We start from the raw sequence: 26,612 nt of genomic DNA on the forward strand, positions 1-26,612 counted from the left end.
CTGGTGGCCGATCATTACCTGATAATTATGTAAATGTGTGAAGGTGGAAAGAGAAGAGAATTCTCCAGTCTCCAAATGGAAGAGTGTATTGGAGTGGTAATTCTTCACACCACCACATACTGACTCTATAGGGAATTTCCCTATATGATGGATAGATGGCGACATCGATGGATTAACTTTAGTAAACTTTTCCATCTGAAGATGCTGGATAACATTTTGTTTCTCTTTGAATATTATTTGGCTGATGGACTTCTTGGTTTTCCTAGGACAAGGAATGTCCGTGTGTAAGAATAGCTGCGACTGATTATAAATAATAGATTCCATTATTAACTACATAAGATGCTACAAGAAATCCTGTGATATATGCAGGGCACAGTACAGGTCTCTTCTGCGCACTGTATAGATTGCTAAAAGACGCATGTTATAGTGAGAGAAGCCGAAAATGAACAAGTAATAAAAACGTTTATGGTAGCTATAGTGTGGGCCCCTAGAGTCAATTTCTCTGGTAGACCCCTGGTACCCCAGTCCGACCCTGGGCGTACTAACATGCTAATGGAGCCGACTAGCTAGGGGAACTAATGCTCAGGGGACTAGTCCCCTCGCTCATTAGCATACGATATAAGATCTTTAGAAATACTTTTGCTAAAGATCTCTTTATCTATGCTAGTGTATACAGGGACGGTTAGGCAGGGATTAGCAATTTGCACCCAGAACTGCTTGTGGTTCTGGGTAAATATTGGACCTGACAGGTTCCCTTTAAGTGTAGCTGCACAGGGGCCCAAGAGCTAAGGATGCCCATTATTACCTCCATATCAACAAGCAGTGTCTATCAGACATACAGTGCCTTGTGAAAGTATTCGATTCTCTTGAATTTTTCAACCTTTTCCCACATTTCAGGCTTCAAACATAAAGCTAAAAATGTTAATGTTATGGTGAAGAATTGTTGCGCCCTGGACTAGCCAGGTAGCCAGAGATCCACCCGTCCGCCCTGGAGGACCAGCCTGCAAGTGATGTCCGCAGACGACCCGCACCGCTGCCATGGAAGATCCAGCGGGAGGTGCCCATCCGCGAAGAGGAGCCGTTGGCACCGGAAGTGGCCGCACCTAAGACCGTCCCGGCTCCGGTAGTCCGTCCGGTCCAGAAGGAGGCGGAGGTCCAGCCGGTAATGACCCCTGTTCCCAAACCCCAAACCTCGGCTGAGGCTGTGCCGTGTCGCCGCTGTGAGGCAGCACTCAGGCCACGTCACCGCGGGACCTTCCACAAAGGGCGCCAGTTGTGGGCAGCGTGAAGAAAGTTCCGCGAGGCCCGACCCGTGTGCGGGGGCATGCAAACGCCCCTTACTGGGACAGGGAACCGACCCCGCTGGGCCGGGAAATCGCTGAGAGAGAGCACCAGAGGGCCGGGATGGTGGCACGTACTATCCGTGAAAAGGACCACCTCCGAAATGCCACCTTCTGGGTACGAGGCCCGGTGTACGAGGGGCAGGTCCGGAGCTTTGACCCTCACCGGGGGTACGGCTTCATATACGAACCGGGCCTGGAGGCCGAAGTGTTTGTAGCCTGCCGGGATGTACATGCCCATCTGCCGACGGGCCACCCGGGTCGAGACCTGCTGCCGGGAGACCTGGTGGCCTACACTCGACACTGCGGGGAGAGGGGCTGGTATGCCCTCGATGTGAAGGTGAGGGAAGGCCGCAGTTTCCAGGCGCAGTCCCAGTCCCCTCCCCCACCTTGCTGCCAGGATGTCGAGGTGGAGAAGGTCTATGAGGAGGTCGACCTAAAGTGAAGGCAGCGGTCCACCGTTGCACTCTGTTGTCCCCCGTTGGGACCCTCAGCACAATTAATCAAACCGAAAAATCATCTGATTACCGTTCGAGAAGAGAACCGTCCCCGTTGGGACTGGAGTTGCCCTGTTGTTAAGTTCATTCCCATACCCACATGAGAAACTCCTCATGGACATGGCCAAAAACTAGCAGGCCACCCACGAACTTGTGGGCCTGTAAATAATGTTGTGGGATGGATACCGTTGCCGCCTCCGGAGAGGCAGATTGGAGGAAGGGCCCGCAGCAGAGCAGGCTGGGGCCCGGCCACCACCAGGACCAGTGGCCATCCTCCGGGGGTCAGGGGTCCCCCTTGGATGTGGGGTCCCCTGAAGTGAGTCGGGTGCGAGTTACCGTACCCGTTCCCGCTCGGGCAGCCTGAACCTGGACTAGGGTAAAGAGGTGCTGCCCACTTCTTAGGGGCAGCATCAGGGCTAGGTTGCTTGGGTGGGAGAGCGGAAGACATCCGTCCGTCCGTTATTAAAAATGTATATGTGTTGTAACGTTCAAGAAGACCTAAAATATGCTTATGTTTTACCGTTTACCATGTTATTTATATTTTTACAGTTTGAAAAATAAAACCGGTGATGGACGGGCAGCCCGCGGACGGTCTGCATTTTACCAAGGGGGAATGTGGCGCCCTGGACTAGCCAGGTAGCCACAGACAAAACACACCCCCCCCACCCCCGGACAGTAACATTAGTCAGACACAAAAACCCTTGTTGCCTCCCTCCAGGGTCTGATGTCCACACCAGGTGGGGCGGAGCCAGGCGGTTGGCCCCGCCCACCGAGGAGTTCACAGGCCTGGAGGCGGGAAAAGCAGTCAGAGTTTAGAGTAGATCAGTTCAGGAGGTGCAAGTGAGAGGTCACGTACTGCGAGTGTCTGGGTAGGGGCCCAGGCACTGACAGCAAGGTTGGCAGACGGTGGTGGCGGTCTGCAGGAGTTGGTGGAACTCCGCAGAGCCGTAAGGACCGGGGCTGGGCGGTAGCCCACCGGTACCGGACTGGGGAACGGAGTGAAGCTAAGCACACAGGCAGGGCCATCGGACCCCGACCAGGCTTGGAGCCGCCGTCAATAGTCAAATCCGAATGAGACAGGAACCCCGGGGTTCCCTAACAACCAAGTCCCGATTGAAGGCAACCGCTCACACCGTGAGGATATACAGCCACCGCCACCGGCTAGAAATCCGAGGGCCAGCGCCTGCGGGCAAAACGTGCTCCTCCGATATCTATACACCGGGTAGCGGACTACCATTGGAAAGCCATTGGAGTCAACACAGTACACAAAGGTGCAGGGAGAGACAGCCACCATCACCTGTCCGGGGAGAGACACTGCAGCCGGCTGCGGGACCCGTCCATCCAGCCGTTTGGTTTACCGGAGACTTTGTGCATCTATTGCTGAGTGAGTACACTCGTGCCATCCGGCACCGCGCCGCGCTGTCCCTGCAACCCTGCACCTCACCAACCCTGCCTCCCCGTCACACCACCGGGCCCCGGGACCACCAACCCCTACCCACGGAGGGGGAAATCAACATCCCAGCTGCTCCCTATCATCGCTCCCGGGATCCCCGTCACCAGCAGCGGTGGTGCCCATCTTCACCACAACCCGTGGGTGGCGTCACGGACTAAATCCCCAAAGAAACCACCCCCTTTTCACTCACGGGCGAGGAGCGCCGCTCGAGTCCCCGGATCCGGCCCACCGCTCGAGCCACCGAGCAGCAGCCGCAGCGCCGGACCCGAGCGTTAGTGAGCACAACGCCCCGCCGCCCGCGACAGAAACAACAACAAGTGGGACACAGTTGTGAAGTTGAACGAAATGTATTGCTTATTTTAAACTTTTTTAAAAAATAAATAACTGAAAAGTGGGGCGTGCAATATTATTCGTCCCCTTTAAGTTAATACTTTGTAGCTCCACCTTTTGCTGCGATTACAGCTGCAAGTCATTTGGGATATGTCTATCAGTTTTGCACATTGAGAGACTGAAATTCTTCCTTTGCAAATAGCTTGAGCTGAGTGAGGTTGGATGGAGAGCGTTTGTGAACAGCAGTTTTCAGCTGTTTCCACGGATTTTCGATTGAATTCAGGTCTGGACTTTGACTTGGCCATTCTAACACGTTTATTTGTGAACCATTCCATTGTAGATTTTGCTTTATGTTTGGGATCATTGTCTTGTTGGAAGACAAATCTCTGTCCCAGTCTCAGGTCTTTTGCATACTCCAACATTTTTTCTTCAAGAATAGTCTTGTATTTGGCTCAATCCATCTTCCCATCAATTTTAACCATCTTCCCTGTCCCTGCTGAAGAAAAGCAGGCCCAAACCATCATGCTGACACCACCATGTTTGACAGTGGGGAGGGTGTGTTCAGAGTGATGAGTTGTGTTGCTTTTACACCAAACATATCGCTTGGCATTGTGCCCAAATAGTTCGATTTTGGTTTCATCTGACCAGAGCACCTTCTTCCACATGTTTGGTGTGTCTCCCAGGTGGCTTGTGGAAAACTTTAAACAACACTTTTTATGGATATCTTTGATCTTGAATCTAGAAATCTATCTTTCCTTGCCACTCTTCCATAAAGGCCAGATTTGTGCAGTGTACGACTGATTGTTGTCCTATGGACAGACTCTCCCACCTCAGCTGTAGATCTCTGCAGTTCATCCAGAGTGATCATGGCCTCTTGACTGCATCTCTAATCAGTCTTCTCCTTGTTTGAGATGAAAATTTTGAGGGATGGCCAGGTCTTTGTAGATTTGCAGTGGTATGATACTCCAAACCAAAACCGGCTTTAATCTCAGAACACTGCGACTATCACAGAGCAGGTGCATTTATACGGAGACTTGATTACACACAGGTGGATTATGTGGAGACACGGGGCTCAGTGGGTGCTCTCGTCCACTAAAACCCGCCACCTTTAGAAAGACAGCGTGGCTCAGGGCTCATCCCAACTGAACGCCGGCCTCCTTAACCGTGGGCATAACACTACTCAGACAACACAGGGTGAGGGAACACCAATAATTAGACTTTATTGGATCCCCAAACAATTAACGGCACATAACACATAACCAGCAAAACACACAATGTAACAGGCAACAAGTCTCACCCTTCCGCTGGCTCACCAGGGATTTAGAATGTCCATGCCTCAGAGGTTCCAGGGCTATTTACTCAAATCCAGCAGCACCCCGCTTTTGGCGGGCACCCACCGAGAAAGGAATAATGCCAGATTTAGGAAGCTGGCTGAGCTGGTGGGGTTGGACATGGCAGCGTCCGAAACCTGAATGCCTCCCCTATGGCCTGCTGGGTATGCTTATGTGCCTCCCTGGTTGTTGAGCCCTGGACGGTGTCTGAAAACACCAGTCCACTGCAGCTCCCCTGGGTAAACCAGGCTGAGTAGTATCCCACTGCTGCCACCAATTGTGGATACACGGGGCTCAGTGGGTGCTCTCGTCCACTAAAACCCGCCGCTTTTAGAAAGACAGTGTGGCTCAGGGCTCATCCCAACTGAACACCGGCCTCCTTAACCATGGGCGTAACACTACTCAGACAACACAGGGTGAGGGAACCATAATAATTAGACTTTATTGGATCCCCAAACCATTAACGGCACATAACACATAACCAGCAAAACACACAAATGTAACAGGCAACAGAGTCTCACCCTTCCGCTGGCTCACCAGGGATTTAGAATGTCCATGCCTCACAGGTTCCAAGCTGTCTGAGGTCTGCAAAGTCTGTAACAGGTGACTGAACTGTCCCAACCTGAGTGTCCTCCTTAGGTTTTCCTGGTTTGATGTTAAAATCCTGGAAGCCGGAGTCGAAATCCCTAGGCTGTGGATATGGTCTCCAACCGGGATCGGAGTCCCTAGATTGAAGCCATAAGATATCCTGATAGTCTAGTCAGCTCCAAAGAGCTTAGACTGGATCCATCAGCATCCATCAACAACCCCTGGTGGCTTAAAGAAGTCCCTTTTATAGCCACAGCCTTCCACTTAGATACACTGCGTCCTCATCGATTGGTTGGACAAGATTGCTTCTCCCATTGGATGAATTTCAAGCTGCATGGATAATGTTCATTTAAATGATGTGCATAGAAAGACTCAGTATATCTACATGGAGTCGGCAAGTCACCGACTAGACAATGGCTACTAAGGTAATTACATTATCAATACACTACTACAATACAATGGTTACTGGAAAAGAGTCTGGAGAACAATACGTCTGGCTTTCAGTGGCCAACACAATTAAGGCCCCGTCACACTAAGCAACATCGCTAGCAACATCACTGCTAACGAACAACTTTTGTGACGTTGCTAGCGATGTTGCTGTGTGTGACATCCAGCAACAACCTGGCCCCTGCTGTGAGGTCGTTGGTTGTTGCTGAATGTCCTGGGCCATTTTTTAGTTGTTGCTGTCCCGCTGTGAAGCACAGATCGCTGTGTGTGACAGCGAGACAGCAACAACTAAATGTGCAGGCAGCAGGAGCCGGCTTCTGCGGAGGCTGGCAACCACAGTAAACATCGGGTAACCAAGAAGCCCTGTCCTTGGTTACCCGATATTTACCTTTGTTACCAGCCTCCGCCGCTCTCACTGTCAGTGCCGGCTCCTGCTCTGTGCACATGTAGCTGCAGGACACATCGGGTTAATTAACCCGATGTGTGCTGTAGCTAGGAGAGCAAGGAGCCAGCGCTAAGCATTGTGCGCTGCTCCCTGCTCTGTGCACATGTAGCTGCAGCACACATCGGGTAATTAACCCGATGTGTGCTGTAACTAGGAGAGCAGGGAGCCAGCGCTCAGTGTGCGCTGCTCCCTGCACGTGTAGTTCCGTGCGCTGGTAACCAAGGTAAATATCGGGTTGGTTACCCGATATTAACCTTAGTTACCAAGCGCAGCATGTTCCACGCGGCGCTGGGGGCTGGTCACTGGTTGCTGGTGAGCTCACCAGCAACTCGTGTAGCCACGCTCCAGCGATCCCTGCCAGGTCAGGTTGCTGGTGGGATCGCTGGAGCGTCGCAGTGTGACATCTCACCAGCAACCTCCTAGCAACTTACCAGCGATCCCTATCGTTGTTGGGATCGCTGGTAAGTTGCTTAGTGTGACTGGACCTTTACATGAGTCTTGTAGAATCAATGAGGGACTTCTCCCCCGTCTATAAACAATCTATAATCTTGTCTGGCTGAATGTTAAGAAACTTTAACCCATGAGAGTCCATGTCGTCACAGATTATATTTATCATCACCAGTCATTTAAGACAACATTGGATCATTCAGAGATCCTCAATGAACTTCTGGAGTGAGTTTGGTGCACTGAATGTAAAGGGGACGAATAATGTTGCACGCACCACTTTTCAGTTATTTATTTTCTAAAAAAGTTTAAAATAAGCAATAAATTTCGTTTAACTTCACAATTGTGTCCCACTTGTTGTTGATTCTTCACCATAACATTAAAAAAATTATCTTATGTTTGAAGCCTGAAATGTGGGAAAAGGTGGAAAAATTCAAGGGAGCCGAATACTTTCGCAAGGCACTGTAATTATTCTACTGCAAAGTCTATCTACTGTTTTTACATGGGCCTTTTTCTGGGTATGCCACTGAGAGAACTGTCTGTCCCTTGTGATAACATAAATGCTGTGTATGAAGGACAAAGCACCGTCAGCGCTTCCCATCACTGCATACCCAGTATTTGTTTAGTACTATACATAAAGCAATGGAGAAAGCACAGGAGGTAATATAATGTCTCTGCTATCTCTATGGGGACTCCTACTGTCTTTGACTGCCAGACCCCCGCTTCCACAACTACACGCTGCTATACAGTGACATTTTAGAACGTCACTGTAGGCTGGGAATGGGACCGTCTTGACGGTTTAAAGGGAACCTGTCACCAGATTTGGTACCTATAAGCTGCAGCCACCACCAGTAAGTTCTTATATATAGCATTCTAGAATATATAGTATAGTGCCCAGGTCATGCTGTATAACGTAAAAAAGACTTTTATTATACTCACCTGGGGGCGGTAGGGGTCTTATGGGCAGGTCTCGGGACCAGCACCTCCTCTCTTCCATTCATCCGTGTGATTGACACATGCTACGTCATCCACACTCCACACAGAAAGCTCAATGGCGACACTGCATATGCGCACTTTGATCATGCTGAGGGCAGAGCAAAGTACTGTAATGCGCAGGCGCAAGGAAAGGTCAAAGACCGCAAGCTCCTGTGCACTACAACACTTTCATCTGCCCTCATCATGGCAGATCAAAGTGCACTTACGTGGGCGTGTCATTGAGGTCTCTGAGTGGGTGACGTAGGACGCATCATCCACAGCTGAGCTGAGAAGGAGGACGGTGATGGATGTACGAGAGGAAGTGCCGGACCCAAGAGCAGCGACGCCTCACGAGCGACGGCTCTTAAAGGAAAAGTACCCTTTTTCTGATCAGAGCTGTGAAGCTGTGAAGGGCAGCATTGATCAGACTGTTGATCCGTATAGTCTCCTAGGGGTACTAGTAAAATAAAAAAGTTAAAAAAAAAGTTTTAAGAAATATAAAAAACCTAAACATTCAAGTCACCCCCATTCGCCCCATTGAAAATTAAACAATTAAAAAAATAAAAAATGTACACACATTTGGTATTGCCACGTTCAGAAACACCCGATCTATCAAATATAAAATCAATTAACCTGATCCGTAAACAGCGTAGTGGCAAAAAAATTCCAACCGCCAAAATTATGCTTTTTTGGTCATCACAAATTTTGCGCAAAAAGCAATGACATGTGATCAAAACGGCACATCTGCTATAAATGTATCGTTAAAAACGTCAGCTCGAGATGCAAACAATAACTCATCACTGAGCCCCAGATTCTGAAAAAATTAGAACACTACAGGTTGCAGAAAATAGCACAAAAAGGTGCGCCACATTTTTTGGACAAGCTTCTGAAATTTTCTTCACCTCTTAGATAATAGTAAACCTATACATGTTTGGTATCTACAAACTCTTACCGACCTGTGGAATCATAACAACACATCAGTTTTACCATATAGCGCACACGGTGAATAAAATACCCCCCAAAACAATTGTGCGATCACACTTTTTTTGCAATTTTTCTGCACTTGGAATTTTTTTGCTGTTTTCTAGTACACTGTATAGTAAAACTCATGGTTTCTTTTAAAAATACAACTCATCCAAAAAAAGGTCTCGTATGCCAAAATTGACAGAAAAATAAAAAAAGTTATGTCTCTCGGAAGAAGCGGAGCAAAAAGAAAACCAGAAAATCGCCAAGTCATTAAGGGGTTAAAATGACATTGCAGTGTATATGTAAAGTTTTTTTGAGTTTCTTTTAACCAATTCTGGCTTCAAAAAATCAGAGGTAAAGTTGCTGCAAAAAACTACATGGCAAATTGTGTATGCTTCAGTATTTTTCCTCGGACCTCTCGGTACGAGGAAGAAATCTGACATTTCTGCTATCGCACTGAATAACATTGGCCAAGTGCTATCATTTTGACAAATCACACTCAGACCAAAACTACTGTTGTCTGCGTGAGCTCTAAGGGAGTAAGATAGCTATAAAATGAAAAAAAAATATAAATATATATATATATATATATATACACACTGTATATTACACATGGATCTATAAAGAAATACAAAACTACAATTAATGTATCCCTCTATTTTGTTTTAGGTAGACAACGATGGAACAAGAAATTCCATTTAAAATATTTCCTTTGCCAAGGATAAGCAGCAGCCATGTGTCTGCAGTTAAACCTCAAGCGGTAGTGGAAAATACCTCATGTTATCAGGTAATTCTATGAAGAAGTCTAATGTTATTATTTTCTCACATAAAGTTCATATGAATATATGCGTCAGATTTGTTGAAGGAAATGTATGTTACTGAAATCCTCTTAAAATATAAGCTTTTAGCTAGGTTTACACAGAATAAGCTGTTTATGTACCAGAGAAAACACGTTTTGTGTAAATAAAATTATTTTCTATACTCACTTGTCTCCAGCGCTGCTTCTTCGGCGCTGCTGTCACTTGCGTCTGGGTCTCGCTCATTATGCTAATTGCATTTTCACTGCACTGTGGACCCGGAAGTTGTAGCAGCGCCGGAGACAGCAGCACTATGGACAGGTAAGTATAGAAGTTCATGTTGTCTGTGTGCTATCAAACAGATAGCACAGGGACAGCACACATGTGCCAAATTCACGGCACACGGCTGGGCAATATGCACCTTCAGCACGACTGTGCAAAACGTTTTTCACGGACATATTAAGGGGGCCTAAGCCAGTTGAATAATAATTCATTGCTCTCAGTGAGAGAAAAATAATTACAATTTTGTAGTTCTGATACCTTTTAATTGCTAACAAAATAAATGATGTTACAAAGCAAGCTTTCAAGACTCCTCAGGTCTCTTCATCAATCATTGTATAACAAAGTATCTGAAGAAACATAAATATATAAACATCAATGCTCTGTGTATAATATTTCTGTTTCTTAAGATACTTTGTTATATACCATGCCTGATGAAGAGACCTGAGGAGTCTCAAAAGCTTGCTTTGTAACATCATTTATTTTTATTAGCCATTAAAGGGAACCAATCACCAGGATTTTTGTATATAACCTAAAGCCAGTGATATATTGGCACTATCAGGCAGATTCTATATTCAGTTTCTCTTTCAGGACCGGTGTGAGGTCATACCCATGTGACCTGGTATCCAGCTTTGTTGGCTGAGGCCCCGCCCCTTCTGGTCACATGGGTATGACCTTACACAGGTCCTGCAAGAGACAAAGTGAATCACTTGTATAATACTTATGCTAATTCTAACAGAGGGAGGAGATACTGAACTATGAATATATGATCTGCTCCTTTGCTGCTGTCACTCAACAAGGAGCTAGTTTTATAAACTCTACTTTCTTGGATTTGAAAACCTAAACATCCGAACTGACCACTAATGGTATGTAGAAAATCAGCCTGATTGTGCCAGTATAGCACTGGTTTTAGCTTATATACGAAAACCCTGTTGCTTTGGTTCCCTTTAAAAGATATCAGAACTAGAATATTGTAATTTTGTTTCTCTCACTGAGAGCAATCAATCATGGACACATTTAGTATTGAGAGGAATGGAAGCTGGTCAGAGCTGATGGAAAGATTAATGGAGGAAATACAGGACAATCCTGGAGGAAAACCTGTTAGAGGCTGCAAAAGACCTGAAATTGGGGCATAGGTTCACCTTCCAGCAGTGCGACTGCCAGAGCTATATTCATGTGTTTGAATGGCCCAATCAAAGGACAGACCCAATTCCCATTAACCCTTAAAAATCTGTGCCAAGACTTGAAAAATCGCTGTACACAGACGCACTCCATCCAATCTCACTAAGCTAGAGTTATTTTGCGAGAAGAATGGACAAAATTTCAACAAAATTAAACAGCCTCTAGATGTGCAAAGCTGTTAGAGACATAACTCAAAAGACTTGCAGCAGTAACTGTAGCGAAAGGTGGTCTTGCAAGGAATTGACTCAGGGAGCTAATTGCAAATGCACGTCACAATTTTCAAATGCATAATTTTAAAATATTTACAAAACCATGTATCATTTCCTTTACACTTCACAAATACTTGCTACTTAGTGTTGGAATATCATATAAAATACCAATAAAATGAATTTCCGTTTCTGCTTGTAACAAGAAAAATGTGGAAAACTGCATGGGTATAAATACCGTTTTAAGAGTCTATACATCACATTGGATACACTGATTTGCCATTTACACAATGATGCTCCAGCGTAACGGTAAAAAAATTATAAATGTCAGAATTACATTTTTTTAGCTCCACAACATTACATAAAATGCAATAAAAGGCAATCAAAACATTGCATTATCACAAAAATGGCATCAGTAAAAACATCAGCTCAGAGAGAGAAAAAAATAGACCCTTACACAGCCCCAGATGACGAAAAATGAAAACGTTGCAGGTCTCGTAAAATGGCGCCAAAGGTAGATTTTTTTTTCCAATCTTCTGAAATTTTTTCTACAATTAAATACAAGAAAAACTACACGTTTGGTAGGTACTTACTCGTACACTTATACTAACCTGGGGAATCATGTTGCCAGGTCAGTTTTATCATATAGTGAACATGGTAAATAAAAACCCCAAACAAACAATTGTGGAATTCCCCTTTTTTGCAATTTCATTGTACTTGGATTTTTTCCCCCTTTTCTAATATGGTAAAATTAACCCCTTCATGAACTATTACTTACCAGTACACCATAGATCATGTGTCTCCCTTTAATGTTTCCCCGCACGTGGCGGCTGATCTGATGAGCTGACATATCAGCTAACAGATCCACCCATGCCTGTTAGCTAGTTACATCCTGATGTCTGTGACAGAGGGATTTAACACACGCCAGCGAGGATCGTGTCATTCCCGACTCCATCGGCGGCCCTGTGACGTCATCACGGGGTGTCGGTGGGTTGCCATCACAGCCGGTGATCAGCTGATGATCCCTGTCACTGTCATGACGTAGTTTCTGTGAACACTGGTGTTCACAGGAGATCAGCATTTCTGCTGTACAGAGCGATGCTGAAACACTACTCTGTACGCACAAGCGATCGAACTATATCAGCTTCAAGTCTCCTAAGAAGAATAGTAAAAACAATAAAATGTGTACAAAAAAAGTTTTAAAAAAATATGAAATCCTTAACCCACAAAAGTTCAAATCACCCCCATTGAATAAAGCAATTAAAAAATACATGTATTTGGTATCACTGCTTTCAGAAATACCCAATCTATCAAAATATAAAATAAGTTGAGTGGTAAAGGGTGTAATGAGAAAAAAAAATTAAAATACTAGAAGTACATTCTTTTTGGTCACTGCAACATTGCAATAAAATGCAACAAAAAACAAGCCTCCACATGGCTTTGTTGACGGAAAAATAAAAAAGTTATGGCTTTTGGAAGAAGGAGAGATAAAACCAAAAAACTGGAAAATCTCCCAGGGCTGAAGTGGTTAATCCTGCATGCGCACTACACCGTGGCATATAGCATTTAATGCTGTGTGAAAACTGAAGGCATTTGTGGCCCTAGTGCCGCTCAAATTACATTGTGAGCTGGACGTTCCCCTCCCCTAAAAGAGGTTGAGCACCTTTTTGCTGCATTCAGTATAGATTGGAAAGGAGAGATTTTAGTGAAAGGAAGACCGATTAGTGGTGAGTTGCAGTACTTAAGACAACAGTGATTACAAATTTGCGAATGACATGAACATGGAAGTGATTGAAAATAGAAGGTGAAGGAAGCTTCAACCCTTAAGGATAAAGCAATTTTTCTTTTCATTTTGACCCCCTTTAACTCCTTTTTCCAAGAGTTGTAACTTTTTGATGCACCCATTGACAGTTATACGAAGGCTTGCTTTTTTGGGACTAGTTGTAGTTTTTGTACGACACCATCTATTTTAGGCCTTTTTCACATGTCAGTGAAAAACACACGTGATTATGGCACACGTGTTATCTCCGTGTGCTATCCGTGATAATACACGGATATCTATTCACCTGTCCACGCTCCTGCTGTCCGTGGTGTTGATATCTCCTGCTCTCCTGTGTCCAGCCGCTGTGTCTCTCACTGCTGCAGCTACTTCCGGGTCGGCTGTGCAGTGCATAACTGCATATGCATGAGAATAATTAGCTGGCCTGGAAGCAGGAGACAGCAGCAGCTGGACACAGCAGCGCTGGAGAAGGTAAGTATAAAAATCATTTTATCTTAAATATGTATGATTTTTCTGGTATGTGTTTCACAGATCACACCATAGTGTGGTTCATTGGACATCAGTGATGCCATAAAAAAAGGATTTGTCTCCGTGCGGAGCACACGGACACACGTGTACACCACACGGAAACACGTTAGTGAAAAATCACTGATGTGTGTGCAGACCCATTGATTTTAAACAGTCTGCGTATGTCCGTAATTCTGTTACATGAAAAAACAGTAACATACGTACCAGAACCACTGACGTGTGAAAGAGGTCTTATAATGTGGATTCCTGCAAAATTGGAAAAAAATTCCAAATGAAGTGAAATTGCAAACAAAAACAAAACACGTAACATTTTTATTTTTCAGTTGGTAAAGCTGTGTGAGCGCTTTTTTTCGAGTGGTGACTGTGGTTTTTATTATTCTATTTCAAGTTATATACAACACTTTGATCTCTTTTTGCAGTTTTTGTGCAGTTGTGGCAACCAATAACTCACAATTCTGGCATTTTAATTTATTTTTTTTTTACAAATTTTCAGATTATATTAATTTTAATATTTAGATAGATTGGTCTTTTATGAACACATTGATACCAAATATGGTTATTATTTTTGCATTTCTTTACTGTTAACTGTTAAAGGGAACCTGTCACTAGATGTTCCCCTATGCGTACACGAAATTGTTGCTTAGTTTTACCAATGTAGCTTAAGGGACACGTACATGTGCACCTATATACCAAGCCCTCAGTCTGACAATTCGCAAAGTCTCTAATCTAAAACTCTCTTCCAGAGTGTAAGTTGACAAAGGTTTTACTCTGATCTATATAGGGGCAGAATTTACAGGTCCCACATCTGAATGTGCCAATAGGCTTCCTGTCAAGCCACGTTCCTGAAGGTTTATCTGACATAAAGTGACTGTGTACCACTTAGTCCTTGATTGTTTTTCCCCTCCTGTAGGTTACACTAGAATATAGGGTAATGAACTCACTTATATCCGGGTCCAGGGTGGATTTGATTTAAATCTAACTGATTTAAATCACGATTTAAATCACGATTTAAATCACTAGTCAGTAACGCTTGATTTAAATCAGTGATTTAAATCAAAGTTTCTACCTAAACTAGTTCTTGCTACTTTAACATGCAAGTAGATGAAGATTTTTAGAATCACTTTTTATATTACTTTTTTCTCCACAGTTTAATGGGTTAATTATTCATATTTGGACACCACTGTTCTGTTGTACTTAGGAAGGAGAAAAATAATCCTGACCTTAATAACAATTTAAATAGATTTATTCAACTGAAACAATAACATTACAGCATAAGTTATTTGCTTAAACAAACATCCATGTTTGTTAACTAATTTGGCTAAACAAAATATATATATATTTTAAGAAACTTAGACTGTCAGCCCAGCCGACACATGAAAAACTTAAATACTACTGTCCCTGCTGTCCTCTGTAGCTCACTTGTCGTCATCTTCATCATCATCTTGTTCTTTGTTCCTATTCATAATCTGGAAAAGAAAAACAAGCTTTCCTGCTTTATTGGGTCCCAACCGATTTCTCAATTTAGAATGAATGAGTCCAAAGGAAGAGAATATTCTTTCAACGCCTGCAGAAGAAGCTACTGCTGTTAAAAGTGAAATCATTACTTGAACAGTCTCTAAATCCAAGCGCTTAAGTGACTTCCACCAGTTTACTGGTGTGACCTTCCTTAAAATATCTTCAGCAAACATATTTCTTGAATGGTTCCCCCTTAGCTCTGAAGTTTATTATAGTTGGCATTAAAGATGGATGATTGCTGGATACCCATGTCATAGCTAACTCCTCTTCCTCAGCACTTAGGTTTTGAAAAATGAGCTGGAGTCAGTGCTTGTCCCATTCGTTTGTTTACTGCTTGTAATTTAATTCTGTCCATGTGTAGTTCTGTTTTTAAGTGTTCACTCAGTTCCTTCCAAATCTCAACAGCATCCGCAATAAAACAGCTATTTTTCTGTATTTTGTTTAAAGGTTGAGAGATGGGTTTCAGGAAGCTCAGCATATGTTCAACATTTCTCTTAAGCCCAATGCTGAGGATTTTGGCCGTGACAGTGCCATCTATTTTATCTTGATTTTCTTCACGAAGTGTCATCAGAATAGGCCAGTTTTTGATATACTGCTCAAAACAGTCCACCACAGAGTTCCATCTAACATCTTGTGGGAGCGTTAGCTTGGTTCCACCCATCCTTTTCAGAGCTGCTGCAGCAAAATGATTATTACGGAAGTATTTAGCAATTTCAACAACATTAGCCTTTATTTCTGGAACACTTAAGTCTTTAGCTAAGAGTTGCAGCAAATGAGCACTGCAACCATATGTTATTAGCAGCTTTGTATTCCCTCCCTGCTCTTGTAAATCTCTTCTCATCTTGGATACGTTTGCAGCATTGTCAGTGACCAAACTGCGTACTAGACATTTGAATTTTTGTTCACATGTCGTTATAGCTTTTACTGCCACTTCTTGTAAGTATTCTGCTGTGTGTGCATTTCCTGACGTATCAGTTGTTTGTGCAAGGAAGACTTTACCTTCTTCTGTTGTTATACAAGCACATACAATAGGATCATTGTGGACATTACTCCACCCATCAATACTTAGGTTAACAATTTTACCCTCCAGAGCTGTTGCACATTGCTCCATTTCTCTGTCATACACTTGATCCAGCAGTTTCCCTGCAACATCAGCTCTGCTGGGTGGACTGTATCCTGGTCTCAGTGACTGAACCATATTAATGAAATGTGGGTTCTCAGTCAGACGGAAAGAAGAGTTCGTTGCATAAATAAACTGGGCAATTTTTTCATCAATCAACTCTTTTTCTAATCTGCTAGTTCTTATCACAAACCTATCTATGGTGGTTCCAGGAGGTAAAGGTTTTTTCTTCCTTTTGGGTGATGGTGATATGTGGCTGTGGGTGTCTGATGATGATGCTGCTGCTAATGAAGCACTATCCTGGATGGATAACTCTGAAACTGTAGAACAGGATGATGGTGATCTTGGAGGTGGATAGTTTCCAGAATCCATGAATTCCCCTAAACAAAAAAAGTCAATGCTGTTATTTTATTGTTTATTATACAATTTCTGCTTATTGTACACAACACATCACTGCCCCTGCCCCAAAAGGAATATTTGTTTTTCTTCATAACTGTACCAAATGACAGTAACATGCAGTAATAATAAGAAATATAATTTTTCTCACACATGACAGTCCAGTCTTTAGAAATAGGATTCAATAAAAATGTTTACCAACCTGAAGATCCTGCCTGTTTAGAAGTGTTTCTTTGGTCATCTTCATCACCGCACTTCTCATGATGTTGCCTCATTCGCACCACCAGGCCTTGCATCTCTTTGTTGCATCGTTTGCATTTTGCACGGATGCCTGCCTTACCGATAGGCGAAGGAGCTTCATTAAAATATTCCCAAACTGGGTCTCTTTTACGGCCTGCTGCCATTATAAGGAAAGAATGTAATAAACCTCAGATCGTACACACAAACAGATCCAGACTTGTCTGTCTGTGGCTATGCTGCAGTATTGTGCTCAAAGTTTCACTTTCATTTTCTTGTCTGCTTGCCCTTCCTCCTCCTCACACTTAGATTCACATTCTTCTTGTGTTGTGCAGATCTATTCCACTCCAAACAATCAGAAACATATTGTCTAATTCTTGGACTTGGCACTGAAGGGGTTGATTCTGTATTCATAGGTTTGTAGAACAATAGGATTAAGGTCTTTTTCTCAACTCTATTCATGTTGTAATATTTTTGCCGTGAAGAAGAGGCTGGGACCTCTGCGGAGTCAAATTCAGTTTTGAGAACTGCGTAAGTAAAGCGAGCGTCTGTGATAATATAGGAGAGAAACTGCCCACTAATCCTACAGAAACCTCTGGAAGAGCATGGCATTGTGAATGTTACACATATACAGCCTTTATTCTAGCTCATGATGGAAGAACCTTTGGATGGTAAAATATTTTCCTCAAAAAGCAGTTTATTGAAAAAAATCCGATTTAAATAAAAAAAATCCGCTTTAAATAAAAAAAATCTGATTTTTTTGATTTTTTTTTAAAAAAACATTGATTTTTATCCACCCTGTCCAGGTCAGATCTATGGATGCCCCAGTGTCGTCTCAAAATGTGCATCATTTTTTCATTTTGATCATCATATGAGCCAATCAATCTAGTGATACCTTCTTGCTCAGGTCTGGGGTGTGGGGTTAGTAATACTACCTTCCTCATTTTCGGGCCCTTACCTTCAAAACAGAACACTTTTTAAGGATAAGGGATCCTTACCCCTTTCAAAAGAGATACAGCAGGAAAGCAAAAAAGTGGTAAATTCACCAATCTCCTGCCGTCTTCTCTGATATCCAGTGCTGCTATGCTTCTCTTCTCAGTGACATCACCGCTCTTCAGACTCTAGGTCACACTGCACTCGGTGTGACACAGAAGTGGCTTTTGCACTGTAAGCCAGCTCACGCATAGAGTGTGAGAGGGTAGTCTGAAGGGTGGAGACATCAATCAAAAGAGAAGAAGAAAGGAGCTGGTTATCAGAGAAGATGGCAATAGGTGAGTATTTTACTACACTGACATTACTGTACATGCACGTATAGAAAAGTGTAGGGGATAAAAAAAGTTAATTGGAGTATATTTAAGCTTCTTTTTTGGAAAGGAAAGTTTGTCAATATGAAATTGTAATATTAGGAAGTAAATGTATTAAATTAATTGTTACCTGTTTTGGTTTGTTTAGAATCTAAAATCTTCTCGTGGATCTGAAAATAAAAGATACATGTCCAGCAATTCAGGTATATATTTTTTATTATGACTTTGACCACTTTATTTTAGCAAATCTGCTGTGGAATTTATCTTGGATGCTCACTAATATGTAATTATAATAATCTAGAAGGTGGTCCGATTCTAACGTATCCGGTAGTCTAGAATGTGTATGTACTGTAGGTTAGCAGATTGAATAATAAGGTAATGAATGGACTGGATGGGTTAGGTTTAATTTAGTATTCTTATAATTGTTTATTGGTTTTAAAATGACAAACAACAGAAGGAACAGTTTTAATAGATGAGTCTAATGTTTAATGATGTCCATGGCTTGTAATGAAAAAAGGTCATGAACAAAGTAAAATGTAAAGTTAAGTAAAAATATGCTGATGCTGTGATGTGGCCCAATGCTGGTATGTGCCCCCATCGTGATGCAGCCACCATCCTGACATGTGCCCCTATCCTGCGGGGTAATGTGTGTGGGGGGCTGAGTGCGGGGTGGGTGGAGCTGAGCGGGGCCATGGCGCTGAAGACGTCAGTGCTGGAGACTGCGTGGCTGGGGACAGGTAACTATCCAGGTGTGTGTGTGTGTTTTCGGGCACTTTCACACTTGCGTTCAGCGCAATCCGCCTCTATGGAGAATAGCGAAGTCCGTTACCGCACTGCGCTATTGTCCATAGACTTGTATTGACAACGTACTGTAACGCAAGTGTCGGCGTTGCATCCGCTGGACGACGCTGTGTCGTGAATTTGCTGCATGTAGCGTCTTTTGGGTCGTTAAAATATAACATCTTGACGGATTCCGTTAGAATCCGCAAAGGTGTCTAATGATTGTCTATGGGGGCGGATTCCGCCGCAATGCACTAAGTGGCAGAATCCACTGACGGATCCTGTCACATTCTACTGCGCATGCTCAGCATTTCCAGCAGAACGATCTAAATCATTTAAAATCACTCCTGGTCTCTCTCCCCCCCCCTCTCTTCCACTCTCTCTCCTTCCTCTCCCCCCCCCCCTCTCCTCCCCCTCTCGTACTCACCGATCACTGGCGTGGCGCTGCACAGCTGTCACACTGCTCTGGTGGCTTCTCCTGCTTTTTAAAATGCTGGCCGCTCATTATTCAATCTCGTATTCCCTGCTTCCCCCGCCCACCGGCGCCTATGATTGATTGCATTCAGACACGCCCCCACACTGAGTGACAGCTGTCTCACTGCAACCAATCACAGCCGCCGGTGGGCGGGTCTATATCGTGCAGTACAATAAATAAATAATTAAAAAAAAACCCTGCGGTCCCCCCAATTTTGATACCAGCCAAGATAAAGCTACACGGCTGAAGGCTGGTATTGTCAGGATGGGGAGCGCTACGTTATGGGAAGACCACCACCCTAACAATATCAGCCAGCAGCCGCCCGGAATTGCCGCATCCATTAGATGCGACAGTCCCGAGACTCTACCCGGCTCATCCCGAATTGCCCTGGTGCAGTGGCAATCGGGGTAATAAGGAGTTAAATGGCAGCTTATAGCTGCCACTAAGTCCTAGGTTAATAATGGCAGGCGTCTCCCCGAGATACCTTCCATGATTAACCTGTAAGTGAAAGTAAATAAACACACACATCCGAAAAATCCTTTATTTGGAATAAAAGACAAAAAAAACCCCTAATTTACCACTTTATTAATCCCCAAACACCTATCCAGGTCCGACGTAATCCAAACGACGCTCTCAGCTCTGCTACATGAAGCTGACAGGTAGCACTGTAAAACATGACCGCTCTGTGTCAGCTCCACGTAGCAACTGAAGTGAGCCGCGCTGTCACCGGAGACTTCACTCAGGTAGTGCTTGCGTTTGTGCGGTGATGATTATGATTGCGGTAGTGCCAGGGTGTGTGCTGGGATGATGATGGGTGCGGTAGTGCCGAGGTGTGTGCGGAGATCATGATGGGTGCGGTAGTGCCAGGGTGTGTGCCGGGATGATGATGGGTGCGGTAGTGCCGGGGTGTCTGCGGGGATGATGGGTGCGGTAGTGCCGGGGTGTGTGCGGGGACGATGATGGGAACGGTAGTGCCTGCGTGTGTGCGGGGATGATGGGTGCAGTAGTGCCGGGGCGTGTGCAGTGATGATGATGGGAGCAGTAGTGCCTGCGTGTGTGCGGGGATGATGGGAGCGGCAGTGCCTGTGTGTGTGTGGGTATGATGGGTGCAGAAGTGCCGGGGTGTGTGCAGTGATGATGATGGAAGAGGTAGTGCCTGCGTGTGTGCGGGGATGATGGGAGCGGTAGTGCCGGGGTGTGTGCAGTGATGATGATGGCAGCGGTAGTGCCTGCGTGTGTGTGGGGATGATAGGAGCGGTAGTACCGGGGTGTGTGCAGTGATGATGATGGGAGCGGTAGTGTCAGCGTGTGTGCGGGGATGATGGGTGCAGTAGTGTCGGGGTGTGTGTTCAGTGTATACATACGGAGGGCGGAGGCGGGGGGGTGGAGCCGAGCGGGGCCATGACGCTGAGGACGTTAGTGCCGGGGACTGCATGGCTGGGGACAGGTGACTATTCGTGTGTGTGTGTATGTTTGTGTGTGTGCGTGTGTTCAGTGTATACAGGTGGAGGACGGAGTGCGGGGAGGGCGTGGGTGGGTGGAGCTGAGTTACGCTTGTAACCATGGTACACAATCGGGTAACTATGCAAAGCGCTTTGCTTAGTTACCCGATGTGTACCATGGTTACCAGCGTACGCCGGCTCCCGCCACGATCCCAGCAACGCAAGGGTATGTCTCGGCTGGGTTCCCGATGTGGGCTCCCGGGAGTGCAGCAGTCACCTGGGAGTCGGGGCTCCATGTGGGTGCGGGGAAAAGTGTCGGGTGTCGTCCTGTCGCGTCGTATTTCGGGCTGTTCACTTAGCTGAGCCGTTGGTCGCAGGCTCTTTAGCGCACTTGCTGTGGCGACAGTTGTCACTGTAATGACGTCATTTTGGTGCAAGACAGACAGAATAAGGCAATTATATATATATATATATATATATATATATATATATATATATATATATATTGTGATATAATCACTGGTACTGTGCTGAGAGGGTTAAGGTGTGTTACCTGGGCCGGCTCTGTTGTGGACAGCTAATGAGATAGGTGGGACGGCTGTTCACCATATCTCCACCTCGGGGTGTGGTCCCATGTATGAAAGTCAGGCCTCTGGACACACTCAGGGCCCTGCACTGAAGTTCCTGTGCTGGAGGAAGTAGCTGGGTGTATTGATGGGTGGAGGTAAGGAAACAGCATCTGAGAAGGCTCTGCAGGGACTTGTGGACTGAACATAACCTGAAGGGCTGAGGTTTGGGAATGTACCTGTTTTCCTGCCTGTACATGCCATGTGATGTCCGTACCAGCGCGGTGCTTTATGAAGTGGAATAAAGCAGGCTGTGATCTTAAGAAACTGTGCCTCCTGTGTCTACCTGAAGCCCTCATGCTGAGCGAGTAACCCCCTATGTTGCAAGGTGCAACGTCACATATGGTGGAGAATGCGGGCATGCAGCCTGGTTGCTAGGGGCAACGGCCTAGGAAATATTCCTGTGGATACGGACTGCTTGCGGTGGATCGGCGGGTCCACGAAAATTTTTTGAAGCGGTTTGCGGTGGATCGGCGGGTCCACGAACAGGGACAGCGCTCTCAAGCACCTGGTGGTGAATCAGCAGGTCGTTGGGGACCCGTGCTGCAGTGGCGAGAGTCCAGCGACTGGAGGTTCCAGGCCAGCCGGAATTGCAAGGCCCTGCTTGGTGAGCAGTGATACACCACAGGCTGGAGATCCTGGTTGTACGGGCGGTACAACCCGGAAATGTTAGTGGTTCTCTAACCCCCCCCCCTGTCTTTGACCACCGGGTATTACCCATTGGAGCGCCCCTCCTGTTCCTCTTTTCGTTGCAGCATGGAGGAGCTCCTGAACCAGCTGCTGCAGAGCCAGCAGCACCACCAGCATGTGCCTGGAGGTCCAGTGACAGCAGTGGGGGCTAAAAGCCAAAAAGAGGGAATGGTCCCTGCAGACGTTGTGGAGGAGCTGTACCAGTTCCTGGTGCAGGGACAGCAGGAGCTGTCAGTGTGCAGCGATGTGGCAGCCATGGACCAGTTTGAGCGTTCCCTTCAGGGGGCGGAGTCCCAAAAAGGGGTGGTTGCCCAAAGGGGGGCGGAGTCCCAAAAGGGGTGGTTGCCCAAAGGGGGCGGAGTCCCAAAAAGGGGTGGTTGCCCAAAGGGGGGCGGAGTCCCAAAAAGGGGTGGTTGCCCTAAAGGGGGCGGACGCCCGGAACGGGGTGGTTGCCCAAAAGGGGGCGGAGGCCCGGAACGGGGTAGTTACCCAACAGGGGGCGGAGCCTCAAAAAGCGATGGTGACCCACAAGGGGGTGGAGCATTTACAAGCCAAACAGGTAGACTATAGCAAGGGGCAATGGGGTTCGCCTTACATATGTCCTTCCTGCGGTATAGGCTATCCATCCAGTATGAGGCCACAGAAGTGCTCCGTGGACTTGAATGGGCTACGTGTGTCTGGTCTGTTAGACCCGGGGAGCCGGTTGACCTTAGTTAGACCCATGCCTGATCTCCATGTGATGGTGGGTAGGACGATAGAAGGAAGTTGTGTGCATGGGACCACTATAGTATATCCTCTGGCCAGGGTGATGATTCAAACGGCCAAATGTTTGGGACGCCCTGATGTGGGTGTAGCGCCAGATCTGTTATATCCAGTTATCATAGGACGGGACTTTGAGCTCTTTCAGGATTTATGGAAGACAGAGGCCGGGACCGATTGCACAGGAATGAGTCGGCCCTCGCCTAAGAAAGCCTCTTTTCCGTATGAGGTTATACAGATTCCCTGTGGGATATTGGGGTGCAATGAGGAGATGGTACCTCCACATAAGGACTGTCAAGAGTTAGGGGTGACCATGACGTCTCCAAAAGGAAGTGACAGTGTGACCACTACAGTTATAGTAGCTCCAGAAAAGGGGGCCGACATCTGGTTAAGTGGGGACGTGTTAGTCCAGGACACCAGGGGGAGTGACGATGACTCCAGTAAAGACACGGACTCCAGAAAGGTGACAAGCAAGTACAGTGAGGTACAGAAGTGTGAGAAGGGGAAAACTTCCTCCCGACGCCAAAGACGTAATAAGCGCCGAGAGGTGGCACAGTGTATGTCGCCTGAGGGTGTAGAGAAAGTGAAATACCTGGGTGATGAAAACACGTTGCCAGTAGCAACTGCTACGGTAGAGTCAGACAGTGATATCCTACAAAAGAAAGAGGAATCAAAGACTGAACTGACACATTGTCACGACAAAAATCAGCAGAGTGAAATTGCAGGGAAGGAACCGACCAAAGAAGTAATGGCGGTGTCTCCTATAATTTCCAAGCATGAAGCTGGTGGTCTGTCGGATGAAAGCACTGTAGGAGATGAAATCCAACAGAATAATACAGGAGACGGAATCCTGGACAGTATTGGTGGAGTACAAATCCACAAAGGTCCTGGTGAGCAGACCGGTGAGCAGACCGGTAAGCCACCCAGTGTTGAAGTGATATATGTTGAAAATAGTGCCAAGGTTCTAAGAAGAACAGAGTGCCGTGCTGAAGGGCGTAACACCCTGGTAGAAGGCGATGCTGTAAACTCCCAAGAGAAGGCAGAGGGTGACACTGCAGAGACCCAAGTGGAATTTGGAGGGAATGCAGTGAAGTCCCAAGACACAGCTGGTGCTGTAAAAGTGGAAAAAGCCTCTGAGGAAGAGGTGAAGTCTGGACGTGAGGTCTCATCAGAAGCTGAGAGCCTGACTGACTCAGTGGGTAAGACCAAGATCGCAGACAAGAAGATTGGCTCAGCTAAGAGCCTGAAACCCGAAGGCTCTGAGGCCGGGGCGGAACCCGAGGCGTGTGTAACTCAACAGGTGAAGCCTTTGGTGGAGAATATGGAGAAAGGCAAGAGACCTCAGGAACAGTCTGGTGTCCTTGACAGTGAAGGAAGCAGACCAGTCTTCAAGTGCCGGATAGACGTGCCGGAAGACTTAAGAGAAGCCTGTGCCAGTGAGAAGGTGCATGAGAGATTCCAGAAGGCAGTAGGAGCCTGTAAAATGTACTTTGCTGCAGAGACTAATCAGTTGGTGGTGTGCTCTTTCAGTGATGTCACAAAGAAGCGAGTGGCAATCCTGAGTGACATGCACCTACGGTGTCTTCGTACGAAGTGGATCATCACTGCAAAGAAGGATGAAGACACAAGATGCTTGGCGCAGCTGACCGCAGGCTTTCAAGAAGTGGTGGTTGTGAAGAAAGCATTAATTGGACTGGCATTGAGAGCACTAAGAAATAATATTAAGCAAGCCAGGAAGGTTCCAGGTGTCACAGCTGTGCATTTAGATAAAGACAGTGGAACATTTTGTATCTATGGGACAACTGCAGAAGCGGTGAAGACAGCTCGACGGTTGTTGGAGTTTGTGGAAGAGATCATGCAAGTGCCCAGAGAGATGGTCTTGAAACTTATTGGACAACATGGAAGAGCCATGCAGGAGATGGTTGATAAGACCGGTGTGACGACATTAAGAATTGATATTCATAACGAAGCCAGGAGGCCCTGTGAAGTCGGTATGGTTCCATGTGCCATTGTGGGCACAACTGGGTGTGTTGAAGATATACGAGCCCTCCTAGAATACCGTTTGGGATACCTGGAAGAGTTAAAACAATTGAATCGAGAAAGACGGAGGATTGCAAACCAACTTCGCCACGTTGGTGTGGGATGGCGACCATATAGGGGCTATGGCCCCGAAGAGAAAGGTGGCCCGCTCTATGAACGTGTTGCTTCAGAGGGCAAAAGCAAGTCCAATGGTAAAAGGAGCCAGGGTCATAGAGGACCCAGGTATTCATCAGGCTATAGCACAGACGCTGAACTGTCTCAGGCCTGTGAGACACAATCCAGAGGACTGAACGAAAGTAGCGATGTGTCGTTAGCCAATGTCGTTGACAAGAGAGTGCACAATCCGAGAAACAGACGACAATGCCCGGGTAGAAGAGCCCACGATAGATTTATACACAGACCCTGCGGAGGGCTTGGATATGGCGCCTCTTCTGGCAGTTCACCGCTGAGACCCCTCGATAGTGACCCCTCTAGTGGTCGGGATAGCTCAGGGTTGGACGGAACGGTAGTATCGACTGGGAGAGAGACTCCCTCCTACACTGACCGTGGGTGGCAGTCTTGGAGAGCTGGGACTGACCAGGGGGCGTATGAAAGAGTTCGCTGGGGAGGGTCCGGTGACTGTGGCGGACGGTACATCAAGGGCTGTAGTCCGGGGCGGACAGAGCGGGTGCTCTTGTCCGCTATGTCAAGGTGCCAAAACCCCCCGGCTTTGGGCAGAGGGGGAGGATATGTGATATAATCACTGGTACTGTGCTGAGAGGGTTAAGGTGTGTTACCTGGGCCGGCTCTGTTGTGGACAGCTAATGAGATAGGTGGGACGGCTGTTCACCATATCTCCACCTCGGGGTGTGGTCCCATGTATGAAAGTCAGGCCTCTGGACACACTCAGGGCCCTGCACTGAAGTTCCTGTGCTGGAGGAAGTAGCTGGGTGTATTGATGGGTGGAGGTAAGGAAACAGCATCTGAGAAGGCTCTGCAGGGACTTGTGGACTGAACATAACCTGAAGGGCTGAGGTTTGGGAATGTACCTGTTTTCCTGCCTGTACATGCCATGTGATGTCCGTACCAGCGCGGTGCTTTATGAAGTGGAATAAAGCAGGCTGTGATCTTAAGAAACTGTGCCTCCTGTGTCTACCTGAAGCCCTCATGCTGAGCGAGTAACCCCCTATGTTGCAAGGTGCAACGTCACAATATATATATATATATATATATATAGATATGCTAAAAATTCCCAAGACCCCTGCTAAAGACCCAACCATTTTCTAACAGGTATTTAAACTCTCAAAGACTGGGCAATTTTTTCATTGAGCCATAATTTTTGTTATTTTTCGGTCAACATAGACACAGAGGGTTTGTTTTTTGCGAGACAAGTTGTTGTTTTGAATAACACCATTTATTTTACCATATAGTGTTCTGAAAACAAAAAAAAATCCAAGTGGGATGAAATGATGAAAAAAATGCTTTTTTGGGTTTTTCTTTTACATTTTTCATTATGTGGTACAAATGAACATGAAATATGATTCTCCAGGTCAGTACAATCAATACCAAACTTATTTCATTTTTTTTTGTGTTTAAAGGAAACCTGTCACATGAAAAAACGATTTAGGGTTCATTCACCGCTCTGCGTATCAAGAGTGGCA

General features: G+C 45.9%; 1 protein-coding gene across 3 annotated transcripts in view; it reads left to right on the forward strand.

Moving 5' to 3' along the window:
* The window catches only part of SYCP1 (synaptonemal complex protein 1), an 811,750-nt gene that overhangs the window by 12,313 nt on the left and 772,825 nt on the right, over positions 1-26,612 (forward strand). For all 3 annotated transcript variants that reach the window (XM_075335624.1, XM_075335625.1, XM_075335626.1), the window contains exons 2-3: positions 9,486-9,603; positions 18,309-18,363. In XM_075335624.1, coding sequence (XP_075191739.1) covers positions 9,496-9,603; positions 18,309-18,363 — 163 coding nt within the window. In that variant the 5' untranslated portion in view covers positions 9,486-9,495. The remainder of the gene's footprint in view (positions 1-9,485; positions 9,604-18,308; positions 18,364-26,612) is intronic.

The sequence above is a fragment of the Anomaloglossus baeobatrachus genome, chromosome 2 (genome assembly GCF_048569485.1).
Source record: "Anomaloglossus baeobatrachus isolate aAnoBae1 chromosome 2, aAnoBae1.hap1, whole genome shotgun sequence".
In the NCBI taxonomy this organism is placed as follows: domain Eukaryota; kingdom Metazoa; phylum Chordata; class Amphibia; order Anura; family Aromobatidae; genus Anomaloglossus; species Anomaloglossus baeobatrachus.